Source organism: Primulina tabacum, chromosome 10, assembly GCF_025594145.1.
Source record: "Primulina tabacum isolate GXHZ01 chromosome 10, ASM2559414v2, whole genome shotgun sequence".
NCBI classification, from domain to species: domain Eukaryota; kingdom Viridiplantae; phylum Streptophyta; class Magnoliopsida; order Lamiales; family Gesneriaceae; genus Primulina; species Primulina tabacum.
In genome coordinates this window covers 6,709,445-6,723,640 of record NC_134559.1, presented here as the reverse complement: position 1 = coordinate 6,723,640, position 14,196 = coordinate 6,709,445, and the positions used below count along the sequence as shown (strand labels likewise).

At 36.0% G+C, this 14,196-nt stretch overlaps 1 protein-coding gene and 1 pseudogene across 3 annotated transcripts; one reads left to right on the top strand and one right to left on the bottom strand.

The window, feature by feature from the left end:
- The first annotated feature begins 1,651 nt into the window (after positions 1-1,651).
- Positions 1,652-7,886, top strand: LOC142505126 (uncharacterized). Of its 3 annotated transcripts, XM_075617956.1 has the most exons (9): positions 1,652-1,666; positions 2,129-2,236; positions 2,341-2,467; positions 3,111-3,227; positions 4,429-4,627; positions 5,285-5,330; positions 6,217-6,292; positions 6,837-7,303; positions 7,563-7,886. In XM_075617956.1, the coding sequence occupies exons 2-8, from the start codon at positions 2,180-2,182 to the stop codon at positions 7,229-7,231; spliced, it is 1,017 nt and encodes a 338-aa protein (XP_075474071.1). In that variant the 5' UTR covers positions 1,652-1,666; positions 2,129-2,179; the 3' UTR covers positions 7,232-7,303; positions 7,563-7,886. The 3 variants fall into 3 exon arrangements, with proteins under 3 accessions (XP_075474071.1, XP_075474070.1, XP_075474072.1); XM_075617955.1 differs by lacking the exon at positions 1,652-1,666 and having other exon boundaries at positions 2,114-2,236; XM_075617957.1 differs by lacking the exon at positions 1,652-1,666 and having other exon boundaries at positions 2,129-2,259.
- A 483-nt stretch (positions 7,887-8,369) lies between these two features.
- LOC142505371 (putative galactinol--sucrose galactosyltransferase 6) lies at positions 8,370-12,126 on the bottom strand (annotated as a pseudogene).
- Between the last annotated feature and the right edge of the window lie 2,070 nt (positions 12,127-14,196).

Below are 14,196 nucleotides of genomic sequence, written 5' to 3'. Positions count from 1 at the left end.
GCTAGTCGGCCAGCCTAGGCGGCCTTAGGCTGGTAGTTTGGGGGGAAGTAGTCTGGGTAAGAGTGATTGTACCTGGTGTTACCGTTTCTGTAGAGGTCGTTTGGAATCTCCAAGATTTCTTCCGGAATTTTCAAGATTTTTCGACGGAGAAAAGCTAGATCCAGAACGATCAGAAACAAATGGGTTCATTTAGTGTTCGATAACATATTAATATATAATCAATTGTGGGCCAGTTAATCCGACAGGCCCATTAACTTACAAATGAGCTTAGTCTATTGACTTACAAATATGCCAAGTGACTAAAATGGTTTATCTAATAAATAAAATTTCTAAAATTCTCCTTTTTTTTTTAATCACGCCTAGCAGCTTCTGGTCCCCTGCCTTGGCGGCCCAGGCGCTAGGTTCTAGTCTAGTGTTCGACTAGCGCCTAACGAATTTAGAACCTTAAGAATGCCAAAACTAGATCTATTTTCTCATTCATTCAAAAGGATGTATTGAAAAATTTTAAAAAAAAAGTGGTAAAAACAGTGTTAGTGAAGCAACCGTAATCATCCCAGGCCAGTTTTTAACAACTAAATTGACATTCCATCACAACGTTTTCACAATTGTTTTCTTATAATTTTTATTCCCTCGCAATGTTTACACAATTGCTTTCTTTATAATCGATGCCACTCGATGATAATTGGTCCCATCATCACAAATTTAACCAAATAGTGAAGAACATACAATTGAAATTTCAGATAATTTGGAGAGAATTTGCTAATCTGGCATGAAGTATGAATGAAATTATTTAAGTTGGCCTATATCATGTCGGAGATGTTCTAACTTCACTTATTAGCAGGAAATGGCTGAAGAATCTAAGAAAGAGGTTGGGGAGGCTGTCACATTGAAAGACACTGAGATTAAACCAAAGAAAGAGAAGAAAGGAGTGATGTCAAAATTGTGGGGTGCGCTTTTTAGAGCACATGTTAGAGGAAATCTACTCATCCTCAAATTTTATTAATAACTCGTGGGGCTTTTTTATAAGCAACATACAAAACGTGCAATCTGTAAGAAAATCATCGTCCATCTTATTGAGAAATGATATTTTAACGATATTTATGGATGAACTACCACATGTTGCTCCAATATAGGGATTTCATATGTAATGTTTGACATTAGAGATTCTTACAATTTCATTACATCGACTACAAGATAAACACAAATTCAAATGACATCATCTCTCTACGAATGCTTTTAGGATATCCAAGGTCGTCATTTTTTTTGTAAGAATTATTTCGAGAAGGATACAATTACAAGTTTCGCCAAACATATCGTTCGTACTAGTGACATAGGCACACACATTGCGTATGTATAATATATTAATGTATATTCAATTTTGGCTGTTTGTGGAATATTTTTATTTTGAAATATTGATTTGATTTTGATATTTATAAGATTTAGCAGTATGAATTTTATAATTATGAAACAATGTAGTATTTAATAGCCAAAAATTGATTATTATAAGTAAATAAAATTAATATATCAAATAAAAACAAATTTAGATAAAATTAAATAAATAATTAAATCGTAATCTAAGAATTGGGTCTTTTAATTAAAACATACTATAGAGATTGTTCAAATTCCTTAATTTTCCGTTCCCATTCACGGAAGACTCTGTTTTCAGGTTGGCTTCGTCGATGATAATCGAGTTCTTGAGTGTGTGTTGTTTGTTATTGGGAACATCGAAAAATCAGATTGCTTGCTCTTTTCTCTAATCTTTACGTGAACAAAGCGATTTCCATTGATTTGAAATGGGATTGGGCGGAGGGGGATGAAGCGAAATTGATGGTTTTGAGTTTCCATGTCTTTAGATTTAGGGAAATCTGAATTAAGTGTTTTGTGGATCTAAAGACAGTTTATTTCATGTTATAATTGATTTATATGATGAATGAATGAAGTATCTTTTTGGTTTGAGCGACAAAATTTCTATATTTTATTATCTAGCTTCGTTAGAAGTGGATTAATAAACAATTTAAAATTTTCAAATATAAGGGGTTGCATAGAAAACTTATAGCTTTTGCTTTTCTCTTGCAACTTCACATTGTGTTATAGATAAATACTAAGCCGCTGGATGGTAATTTGTCAGGCTGCTTTCGCAAGTTTTTAGCTGATAAAAGCGGATAAATATCAGAAGGTGATGGACCTGAAGCCATTCAAGCTAGACATTGATGAGCTTATAAGTGATTTTACTGAAGTGAGTGAGCACATCCTCATCAGGTTCCTTGTTATTTTTTAGATGTTGTATTGGTTATTATTTGGTGCATTTGTTGACTGTTTATTTTCTGGTGTGTTTAACAGTGTGGGTCAAACACTTTTGCGGAGTTCAAGAGGCTCTGGCTTTCGAGAAAATTCTCGTTCATATTTGAGGCTAGGCCCTCCTCTAACCAGGGTTTCTTTATGCAGTCATTATATGCACATTCTATTGGTATACTACCAAGTTGTGTATTGATTCTTGTTTTTAAACTTTTTTCTTTTCTATTTTTTGCATTTTGTTCTTAATTTGTTGAATTAGTTGCTAGAGTATGATACGTGAGTCTGTTGTTTAGTTACTATTCGGGGCCTTGTTTCCTATAGGAAGTATGAAGGGGAGAACAGCAAATGGTCTACTATTTTTCTTTTAATAAATAGGTTTCTAAAAAACTAATTTTAAAAATAACTTTGACATCATAATCAAAGCATAAAAAATGCAATAGCTGCTGGGGTTGCTGATTTTCTGAATGCTATTTTATGCTTAGAAGTATAATGTGGAGAAAACATTAATTGTTAAATCTCCCTCTCCCCACCCACCCGTCTTTTGTTCTGGTAATTGGTCCAGTTTATCGTTCGTCTTTATAATTGCAGTTTCCTTGCACATACTTTTCAACACTCCTCACTTTAAGATTTAAATGAATTTAAATCTGCATAAAGATACATTGATCGTCTTGATAAGTTTCCTTCCTTTTCTGCATGAAAAGACTCCATAGCATAGTTGACTACCTTGCTTGTTATTTCATTCCTAATGCATGAAATTGTTACACGATGAAGAAACTTGTCATTCTTTTTTCTTTTTCTTTTTTTGGTGATTGTAGGTCACATGGTTTCATCAAGTGGTTCACTCTCAAATAGATTGGGTGGACTCTACTGCTTGTACTGCCTCTTTGAGACTCAACCATTCAAACCTTGTTTTAAAATTTATTTGTCTCTTGGTGGGTTTTTGACATCTTTCTATTGCTCTTGTTCAACTTCTCATACAATCATATGATATTAGATTCAATTTTGGGTTCTTCTAGATCTGGTAATTAGCATTTGAGTCTCTAGATCCATTTCACAAGGATCACAACTACTAGATGAGGAGTTATTCAAATATATCTTTCCTACTTTGCAGATTGTTTATGCTACACAAATTGGGAAGTTGCATTACAGAAATTCTATTGCTAATTCTATATTTCTATTTCAATACCATTATTTTTCTCTTCTTGTTTTCCTTTACTTCTGTCCAAATATATTGCTACTAGCCAATAATTTTTGTATATTTGGACTGCTTATATAAACTATTATCCATTATCAATTATTGTGAGACAAATCAATTGTAAGAGAATATAAGCATATGCTGAGTTTTAAAATAAAACATGCATTTATTACTGATAGTGCTTAATATATATTGAGGTGGGTTATAGATACCGGCCCTGATGGTGAGAGTATTAAATTTGAAATGAAATCGAGTTACTGTTTTTTTGTGCACTCCCTAGTGTCTCACTGTTAACTGTTAACTCTTTTCCGTGGTAACTGCTGGATATAGGTAGCTAGCATTTATATGTTTATTACCTTCCCTTAAATCTAAATGTCAACTAATTCTCATGTTTGATATTTACAGCTGAAGCCTAAGAATCTGATCGATTTTGAAGTTAACATTATTGAATTGCCTCTACTGGAAAATCAGTTTAATATGGAGAAAAAACCTACAAATTTTAAGAGAATATGATTCATAAATAAAACTCAGATCTGCACTCTTAGAATCCAATAACTTTACGAGGAAGCAGACCAGCAAGTTGGATCTCCCTTATTTTGTTCACGTCCTGAACCCTGATTTTCGACACTAATTTCATGGAATTATGAGGGTGCATGAGCTTATCAAACTAATATGAAAGATGTGTGACTTAATAAGATCCATGTAATTATGAAATGTTGTGATTGATTTTCTTTTTATCTTCTTCATTTAAGATCTTTGTATTGTGGTCACAAAAAACTCCGTTGGCTATGTATGTCTAAAACATTGGCTTACGACCAAAAAAATATTTGATTTGCAACACTATCGTAGCATAACTGAAGCAGAGTTGGGTATAGTATCAGAAATAAAAGGTCATCATGGCTGTGTCTACCAAATCATCCTTTTTATCCTCTCTGCAGGAGAGTTGAGAATGCTTAAGAACCTTGTCGTGAAGGCCAAGTCAGAAGGTTTGAAAGTAGTTTCTGTAATGGTGAAGAGTATGCTAGAAAAAAACATGTTTCTTTTCGGTTATGTGGGTGTAAATGAAGGGTCTGTGACAGAGAAAGTGAATGAACTTACTGATATCCAGAATGCCCATGTCCAAACAGCATATGAGAAGTAAGTTGGAAGCTATTCTTGTTTTCACACGTTACAGCTTTGTAGATTCACCAATCCTATTTGCGTCAATTATATGACCGTATTGAAGGGGGTAAATGTTTTCTTAACCCTTCTCAACCCCCTTGGGTGTATGAAAGTGGTTAAAATATGCCCCGATAAAAAACATAAATGTAAAACCCCGATGTAATTTTAGTACGTTTCTAAAAAGCTACTACCTCCAATGATATTTCTTCACACTTTTTTCGTATCTCTTTATGATTTCTTACTCCCTTAGTCACCCATGGTGAGTAAGTTGCATATCAAAAGTTTCGTTTTCTTCTTCATTGATTAGAATGTGAGACTGAAAGGTTTATAAGATAGTTATCCAGGGATACATAATTATTTAGTTGTGTAAAAATTATTGGAAAATATGCTTCTTTCAATTTTCATAGGATAAAGAAATGGCTTTGAGTACGAGATAGAGTCAAGAATACTGAAAAGATACAAAACATGTCTATATAGGCACATCATTGGAGAGCAGAGAGTTTTGGCAACAGACTTAAAATCACATGAAGTTTTACAAATTTTCTTTTTATGAGATTTTTAGCTACTTTTGAATATCACATGGGATCGAAAGGCTTTTTGCCATTATTGAAGGTGCCAATTTTGACTGAATAGGTTATTTGCAAATACACGGCTGGAGCACTTCATCCACATGGACTTGGTAAGTTTCATAATGCCCTGATGTAATCTCTTGGACGGGAGAAAGATGTCACATAGAAAACATGTTCTATATGCAGCACAATTTGAAGCAATAATTATATTAACAGTCGGGCACTATTCACGTTGACTTATTATGCCAGCAATGCTTTATTCATGAATCTTCATTGTTTTGTTTTTTTGAAAAATAGTGATTAGCAAAGAAATATTAGATAGCAAACTGAGCTTGACACATGATTTTGAGGTGTGAGTTTTCTCCATCTGCTGGTGTCATCAAACACAGGGAAACAGTAACGCAGTCATGTCTGAATTCATATATAGTTATGGACTCTAGAGCTTAATCATTATTTGTGAAAAAAGCTCCAGAGAATATAATAACGCACACAAAATATTCTTTTGTCGTTGACAAGATAATTTTGACAATAATTGTATTATGGATTGGAGTTCGTGATTCATGGTATAGAGAACCACTGATTAGGAAATTATATGAAATTCTGTCATCGTCATTGAGTCATTTACATACTAACCTTTTTCAAACTAATTGAAGTTGCATAATTGTCTCATCTCCATTGTGTTATGTTGATAGTTAAGTCTTAGATCTTCAAGTCATATAGTTTCATTCTTAATAACTTGATGGGAAGCTATACCTTCTTAGTCTGTTCATGTAATTTCTATAAATTATTAAACCAATTGTTTTCGTGCATGAGCTAACTGATTATATCTGCATTCAACTGCATATTTTATCATCACATTTGTTGACTCAAACTTTTGGAGGAATGCTACCGTTCTTACTTCTGACCTAACAAACCTTTTGGTGGAAGCTTGACGTTATTGGTTTGCCTTTCTCATGAACTCAGTTTATTAGTGCTTTTCCTTGTTTTCTTTACAAGGGCATGGAGTTGGATGTTGATTTACTCAAGAAAAAATCATCTGAATATGCTGTAGCTAAGGAACTAGCCATCAAAGGTATTTTTTTAGTATTTTACCAATCATTTGGGCCATTACAGTGTTGTGCATCTATGGCTCTATCAAGCTATGTTAAGCTTTTTCATAGCTCGCCTGCTTCTTCTTTGGATTCTGTCGTTAAATCCCAGTATTTCACCTCCACTGTATGGAAACCCATCTTTGTAATGATGTATGTGCATTATGGAATATTTTTGAGTGATTGACGTATGTTGTTGACTTTTGAATAAACTAATCCTTAGAGTGGAGGTTTGTTCCTTAACTATGCAGCTCAGCATGCAACTTCTATTATTACTCTGATAGGCTGGTAAATGATGTCGAAGAAATGTTTTGTAAAGGTGGCTTTCCTTTTGCTATATGTATCTACTTGTTGTGGTTAAACCGCTCCAAGATACTTGCATTTTATCTTGATCATGTTATGATCTTGTTTCCTTACATACAAATAAAAACCTTACACGTTTCACATCTCTCTCATTGAACTTTGACTGTCGTGCTTACTGTGAGTCGAGTTAAAAGTGCTTGCTGATGTGAGATGTGATTTTCTAAGAGGCTAGCCAAGTGTTGGACATTCAAAATATAAAGCACATAGCAGAAAATAAGAGACCGATTGGAGATGTGGTGGAGAAGACTGCCATGGATTGGAATATTCAGAAAGAAATGTTCTATGAGCAAACTGGGATTCATTTAGCTGCTGCAGAGCCTCCAAACCAAGAAAATAATGAGGTTTATGTACCACGGAGTTTCGACGATAATATGAAACAAAGGGAACCCTGGGAAGTTATTGAAATTCAACAAGATGATGAGAATATCGCAGAGAGGGAAGTCCATGATGATTTTAGCAAGCAATTAGAAGAAGTTCTGCTATTTCAACCATTGGAATTTGACAACGAAGATGTTGAACAGACAGAGGACTGGGACCATGAAAATGTAGCCAATTTTTAGCAGCCAAGAGGACGAGAAATTCCGTATGCTGACTGTTTTTCGTAATCCTGATGTCCAGACATTGAATTGCAGGTATCAATTTCTGACAATTTTTTGGTGAGCGTGCTTTCATGTGAGAACCTTTACGTAAATGAACTGGCAAACTTGTTCAAAGTTCTGGAGGATCCATAGTATCAGTGTGCTGCCAACACCTATTGTGCAGTGGCATAAACCTTTTCTAATAGAGGAGAGACATGGGTTTGAATCCACGTTAAAACAATAATCTCTCAACCCTATTGTAATAAAAAAAACTTGTATCAGTGTGCTAATTGTGTGTCATGATCCCTTGCAGGGAACATCCCAGAATTTGAGTCAAGTGTGTCAGCTCAATGGATTTGGGGAAGGAAACAAAGACTATTTGGAAACATTACTCGTAAAATCTCAATTTTTTTCGGTCTGAACCGGGCCATTCACCACCTACCCTCCCCATATAACCGCGGGCTCTTCCGATGGATAAAAATTTTCCGGTTCGTATTGTCATTGTGCTTGTAGTATTTATTCTCTTGATCTCTTGTGTATGTATATGTTTAAAGTTCCAAGTGTGGTGTGCCCATCTTTCTTAGAAGGCTGGCTAGTTTACTTGTGCATATCAATGAAGCCTCGTGTATAACTAACTAGCTCAAGAGTTTATTTATTCTTAACTTTCTACGAATTAGGATGGAAATGCTGAGGCTGTGCTTGTGTGAGCTATTAAAATATGTTTTTTAAAATGTTTAATTTATAAATCATTTCATATTTCAAATTAATTATTTAAATAAAATAATAATACAATCGCCTTTCGTTCTTTATTTTCATCTACTAACAATTGTACAACTATCTCAAATTTTTACATAAATCATTATATTTTCTTTTCTTTTTTAATCGACAGCCAACGTTCAACTACATTTATTGCCATGCTATTATTTTTTATCTTTTATGATTAATTTTTTACGACTAGTAGTACAACATGACAGTTAATTTTCATATTTTAGTAACATATACATTACAAATTTAACCATAATTAAATAATTAGTATTTTTATTCCATAATTGGAAATCTTGTTCGAGTTGACATTAATGGGAAAGCTCACAACTGCAGAAAAAATTGATATTGTACAACATTTAGCAAATCTATATATACTTTTATTCATTGCTTATGATAATGGAGAACACCACCAACTTAAAACAACACCACTTCCACTAGGATAGAAGTAACTTCACAATTTATTAATGTAAAAACTAAAAATTATCATACCATCATCTCCCTATATATGAGATCTTAATCAGATCAAGATAAATTCAGGGCGACGTGCCGAATTTTGTGTAAGATATAGCGAAAGAGAGCCGTTCGAATTCAACTTTTTTCCTTCCATTACAACATCAGTAGCAACCATGGGAGAGGGGAATAAGTATATGGAGCAAAGGGTAGCTAAGTCCTCTTTAGTCTTTCCTAAATCGAAATTTTCTTTTCCCCCCATATTTCTTCATGATTCTTATAATCTACCTTTGAAATGACAAATTCATAATTCAATCTTGATTTTATGAACTTTCTGGTCCACGGGCGGCATATCTTGCAAGTTCAAGGTCACTAATCCGGAGGTAACATCGTACTCGAACTCGACTCCAGATGATCCTACCGAGCAACTTCTTGGCTTAACCGAGGAATATGCACCAAATCGTCCACAACCCTTCACGGCCACAGACACGACTGCCACCACATCTCCAGTTAAGTTCTCCACTTTCTGTCCATTCTCAAAGTCATAAGATTCTGCACCATCTTTCACATCATAATTCGAGTCCTTCTATGGCTCCACCGGCATTGAACATGTCAATTAGCCCAAACGGTGCAAATTTGAACCCGGGAACGAGTTCTTTAATGGGCGTAACGGTGTAAAGTTCGTGCTCTAGGATCTTGAGGGAAACCGGAATGGCGACATTGTGTGGAAGAGTGATGGGTTGCCCACTCTGGTGGGAGTAAAGAACCACGTCGCCGTTCCAGTTGGAGTCGAGGGCAATATCTGAAATGAGATGAACATCATGGCCCTTGATGTGGCCGGTAATTGCTTCGGAGTTAGTCTGATGGAATGTGTTCATCCTCTCAACGCTGTTCCATGCTGCACCTTGGCAGTTGTATACTCCAAGTATACCGGTGTATTTGTTGATGTTCCATATTTTCAACAGGCTGAAACAAAGCAAGAATTACTCAGGTAATGCATCCACAAGAATATAAGAACTAAACAAGAATTACAAGTTAGAAATGAGCTTCCTAAAAGCATGCGATGTGGTAAAATTATAGATTTATACTCCTAACATTTAGAATTACACACCGAGATATATGTATCTAAACATAATATAGACCACCAACTTGATAAAATATAAATCTGCCTCGACTCTATGTTAGAAATCCTTCATCCCAAAAGCTCAAGGCTATTAGGATCAAACTTTAACCAAATTAAGACTATCTACTTAAAGCAGAAGGTTCAATCCATGAAGTACTAGTACACCAATGTGGAATTTGAAATCAGTGAGACTAAAACAAAACCAATCATTCAAATGCACTAACCTAGCACCGTCACGGGATGGGTCTGTAAACAAGCAATCCTTAGTAGGACGCCCGGGCAATCTGGCTCGGAGAATCGAGCCATCCGGCAGAACAAGCTTCCTCAAAACATCGAAATTGTGCTTCCCTGGTGCGTCACTGTTCCAAAAGAACATGATTATCAGAATTTTAAACAGAGATCCAACAGGGATAGTAGAGTATAAATTTACATATACGCTGGTCAAGAAGGGGGAAGATTTGGGACTCATTACCTGACGTAAACAGGTCCACCGCTAATGGCTCTGGCCGATCCGTGGTACTCTGCTGCCGGATGTAGAGAATGGAACATATCCCAGTCGGGTAACATAATTTCTCCAAGAAAGACACTGTTATATGCAACAGCTGCAATGTGGATCGTATGTGATACTGGAGCTCGGGGGTAGAAATCATCAGATGCTCTTACAATAGCAGTTTGTTTCGAACTGTTTTACAGAATCATGATTAGAAAACATATCAGAAGTTATCTATCTATATAATGGAAATGGTAATATATAAGAAATCCAAGTTCTAATGCTATAAAAATATTCGCAGGAAAGAGTTGAAAAGTATACCAGTAAAGCGATTCGAGGTTGTGGCTCATACAGGCAATGCATCCATTATCAGGGAAGTTTCTTGCAACAGATGCATCAAGAGCTTGATGATAATGCCTTGTTAACTCGACTCTACCGCCAAGACCGGCCCCGAGTGTCTCCAATATGCACTGAACATCAACTTTCACCCCATCTATCCCTGCGGAAGCCAAATATGTATGCAATTCATTGTAAAACTTGTACACATTCTTGGGATTCACTAATCCCAATCCCTGCAATGCAAGTACATCGGTTTTCCACCCCGGCTCGTTTGCCATCACTCCCTTTGATACAGCTGGATACTGCATAGCTGATCCATATTGCTCCATCTCCTTCACTCCAGGTCTCACCCCACCCCAGTAGCCCGTGATGGCGTGCCACACATACACGTATTTCAATCCGTGCTTCTCTTTCGCTATGTTGGCGATACTCTTGATCCCAGCTGTGGAATCTTCCTTATCCTGAAATTTAGCGTTTTCTTTAATTCCCGTCAGCCGGAGGACAGGCGGCTGTTCTTGCTGGTTCTTTTGCTCGTCACCACCGACAGACTGCCATCCATCATCAATAATGACGAATTTTGGAGGCGTCCCACCAGCAATTAGACTATTGAGGCCTGCTTCAACCCCTTCTTGAGTCACTTCTTGATAGAAAGCATCCCAAGTACACCAACCAAAGCAATCAGCAATCCCTGGTAACTTCTTCTCTTGCCTAAGCCTGAAAGTCCCAAGATGCAACTTAACCTCCTTCATCGCCTCGTGTATCGTCACAAACGGATCCGTTCCGGCACCTAGATACACTGAATGTGTGAAAGTGGACCCAAGAGTATCATTATCCCCGCTCTCCAAACATAATTCTAGCTGATCTTCATCATTCCCTTGAAGACAAGCTTTAAACGATCCTTCGATCAAAGGCAAAAACACCGTGTAAATTACCTTGCTTTCTTCATCGTCAGCTTCCGATTCCAGATGTGATCCATCTTTTGTTTCCAATAGCAAGAACTGCGTCTCGAGAGGGATATCTCGCCCCTTATCCCCCATTTTCTGCGACATCCACCACAACTTGAACCTGAAACACGCCAAGAACCGTACATCACGCAGATTTCCTAGCGAAACCACGTGACGGCTCCTATCTTGGTCAAAAGCTGCTCCCAGAAACACCCCCGCCACAGGCCCCGCGGAGGCTCCGGACGTGGCGATCACATTCTCCGGCACGTTGGTAAGTATGGTCCGGTCCTTCACAACCAGTTTCCCATCTGCAACCCGAATCGCTGGCTTGATCGTCATCTCTTCTTCTACCTTACTACCCTGCTGTAAAACAACAAATCAGCACAACCACTCAAAGATCTATTCAAACTTCTTCAAAAACCAATGAAAATCAAATCTTCAGAGACTGGCAAGCTCCCAGAGCAAAAAGAAGAAAACCCAGATGAAACATCGCAAACAAGATCAAGATCAAAACTTTAACAAGAAAACCGAAGAACCCAACATACCCGATAAGCAAGAACGCAACTGCGTTGAGGAAAAACGGAAGAACGGAAATAATAACCACCCCTCCTGGTGATTAGATTTCTTATATCAAGAAATAATGGGAACGGATGAATGAATGCAGAAGAAGAGAAGAGAAACGGGGTATTTATAGTGGCGAGAGGCTTCAAACCGTGAGCCAATATAGAGAGAGAGTTCACCATTTGTTGACGATACACGAGGTTTGAAGCTTCTGTCTCTCTCTCTCCCCCTTTGATTGGCTTATCGATTGAGTTAGGACAAAACAAAAATTATTTAGTTAATAAAAATGTTTGAATCCAACGGTGGAAAAGAGGGGGATTTGGCCTTGATCAGATCGATGTTCTAACTGTCGATCAGATTGCCACGTCGGATCCACGGCATGACAGCCCATGGTCTAACTAACTTAAAATCTTGTTTGGTACTTTCGGTATTCATGTAAAACATATGTAATCATAGAAAAAAATATTAAGTTTCTTGTGAGATGGTTTCACGAATCTTTATCTGTAAGACGGGTCAAACCTACGATATCCACAATAAAAAGTAATACTCGTAGCAAAAAAAGTAATTATTTTTTCATGGATGACCCAAATAAGATATATGTCTCACAAAATACGACTCATGAGACCGTTTCATACAAGTTTTTCATGAAAAAAGTATTATTTTTTATGCTAAGATTATTACTTTTTATTGTGAATATCGGTAAGATTAACTCGTCTCACGGATAAAAATTCGTGAGACCGTCTCACAAGAGACTTACTCTTACCCTTTTCATACATAGAAATTGCTCAAATGAGATTTTTTTTAAAAAAATAAAAATAAAAATTGGCATCGTCAGAATAAAAAATGGCGACGGCTTTAAAATTAAGTGAAAAATACTTCATATATTGAGCAATTATAGGATCATCGACCATATACATAGATCACACATGAAATCAACATGGGTTTCGACTTCCGTCTGTATTTATCGTCTAAAATTCGTTAAAATTTGATTATTTTACTCCCTTCAATTTTCGAAATTTAATAGTTTTATTATTAAATATAATTTCTGGAAAATTGATAAAATAAAATTTGAGAATTTTCTCAAAATTCTTACTTGAATGATTTATATGGTCGTATAAAAAAATTCATACAAACTCGTCTTATCTATTAAAGTAGTCAATACTTTCATCAGATGTACATCACTCGATAGATATCGGATTATATTTAAAAGATTTTCCAATGGTGGTAAAACCTTCTATATGAGTCATATAGCCCTTGACACTTAAGAGAAGTAAATCGAGGGATGTGCACGAGTAAGCAAGGACGTAACTAGAAAAATTTTAATCCGGTGGACAAATTTTTTGCCAAGTGCATTTCTAAACAGAGACCCATTTATCAATATCACTACAAGAATCTTAAAACAAAATAATCATTAATTACAATATTCAATCTGAAAATGGTCGAGTCGAATTTTACCGAAAAATGGGAAGATCGTGAGAATAAAAAATTGTAAGAGTTAATAATTGTTCTCTTCTCCATTCAGAGTTTATTGATTTGAAAGAATACACTTTTACTTGTCATGAAAACTCTAATATGACAGTCATATGTGTCAATTTTGTGAGATAAATCTCATACTCAACTCAGCTCATGAAAAAATATTATATTTTATGCTAAAAATATTACTTTTAACTCCATATATAGATGATGTCAACTTATCTCACATTTATAAATCAACGAGACATACTCTTTACTTGTTGTTCTTAATTTATACTTTTAATCTAACAATTCTACTGAATTTTATTTTTATTTTTTCAAACTTTAGTGAGGCTAAATTATAAAAGGTTGGGGCAAAGCCCGCAAAGGCAATATCCCATTTCTGCTCCAACCTTGTTTCGTCTTTTGACTAAATAAAAATGACAATAAACACTGACTTTAAACGTATACATTTACGATATATCAGTGAAAAATATGATCCATACAAGATCGAGTATCAACTCATATAAGCCAAAACCTTATCAACTCGTCTTTACTTCTAAGAACGATGGATCTCCTGTACATGAGACGACAGAAAACCTATAAATCTCACGAAAAAAGTTTCACCCCGATGTAACATAGAAAAATATCGGCCCTATGTTAATACAAAAAATTACTAGTGCTGATCGGTCTCCACGTCGGATACGACTTTACCGATGGGTACAAGGGAGTAACGTGTCGCCAGATGATGGCTTCGTGTGACCTTCCGACGGCTGAGATTAGTTCCAGAGTAATTTAATAGGTCAGCAGCTGGACACATGGG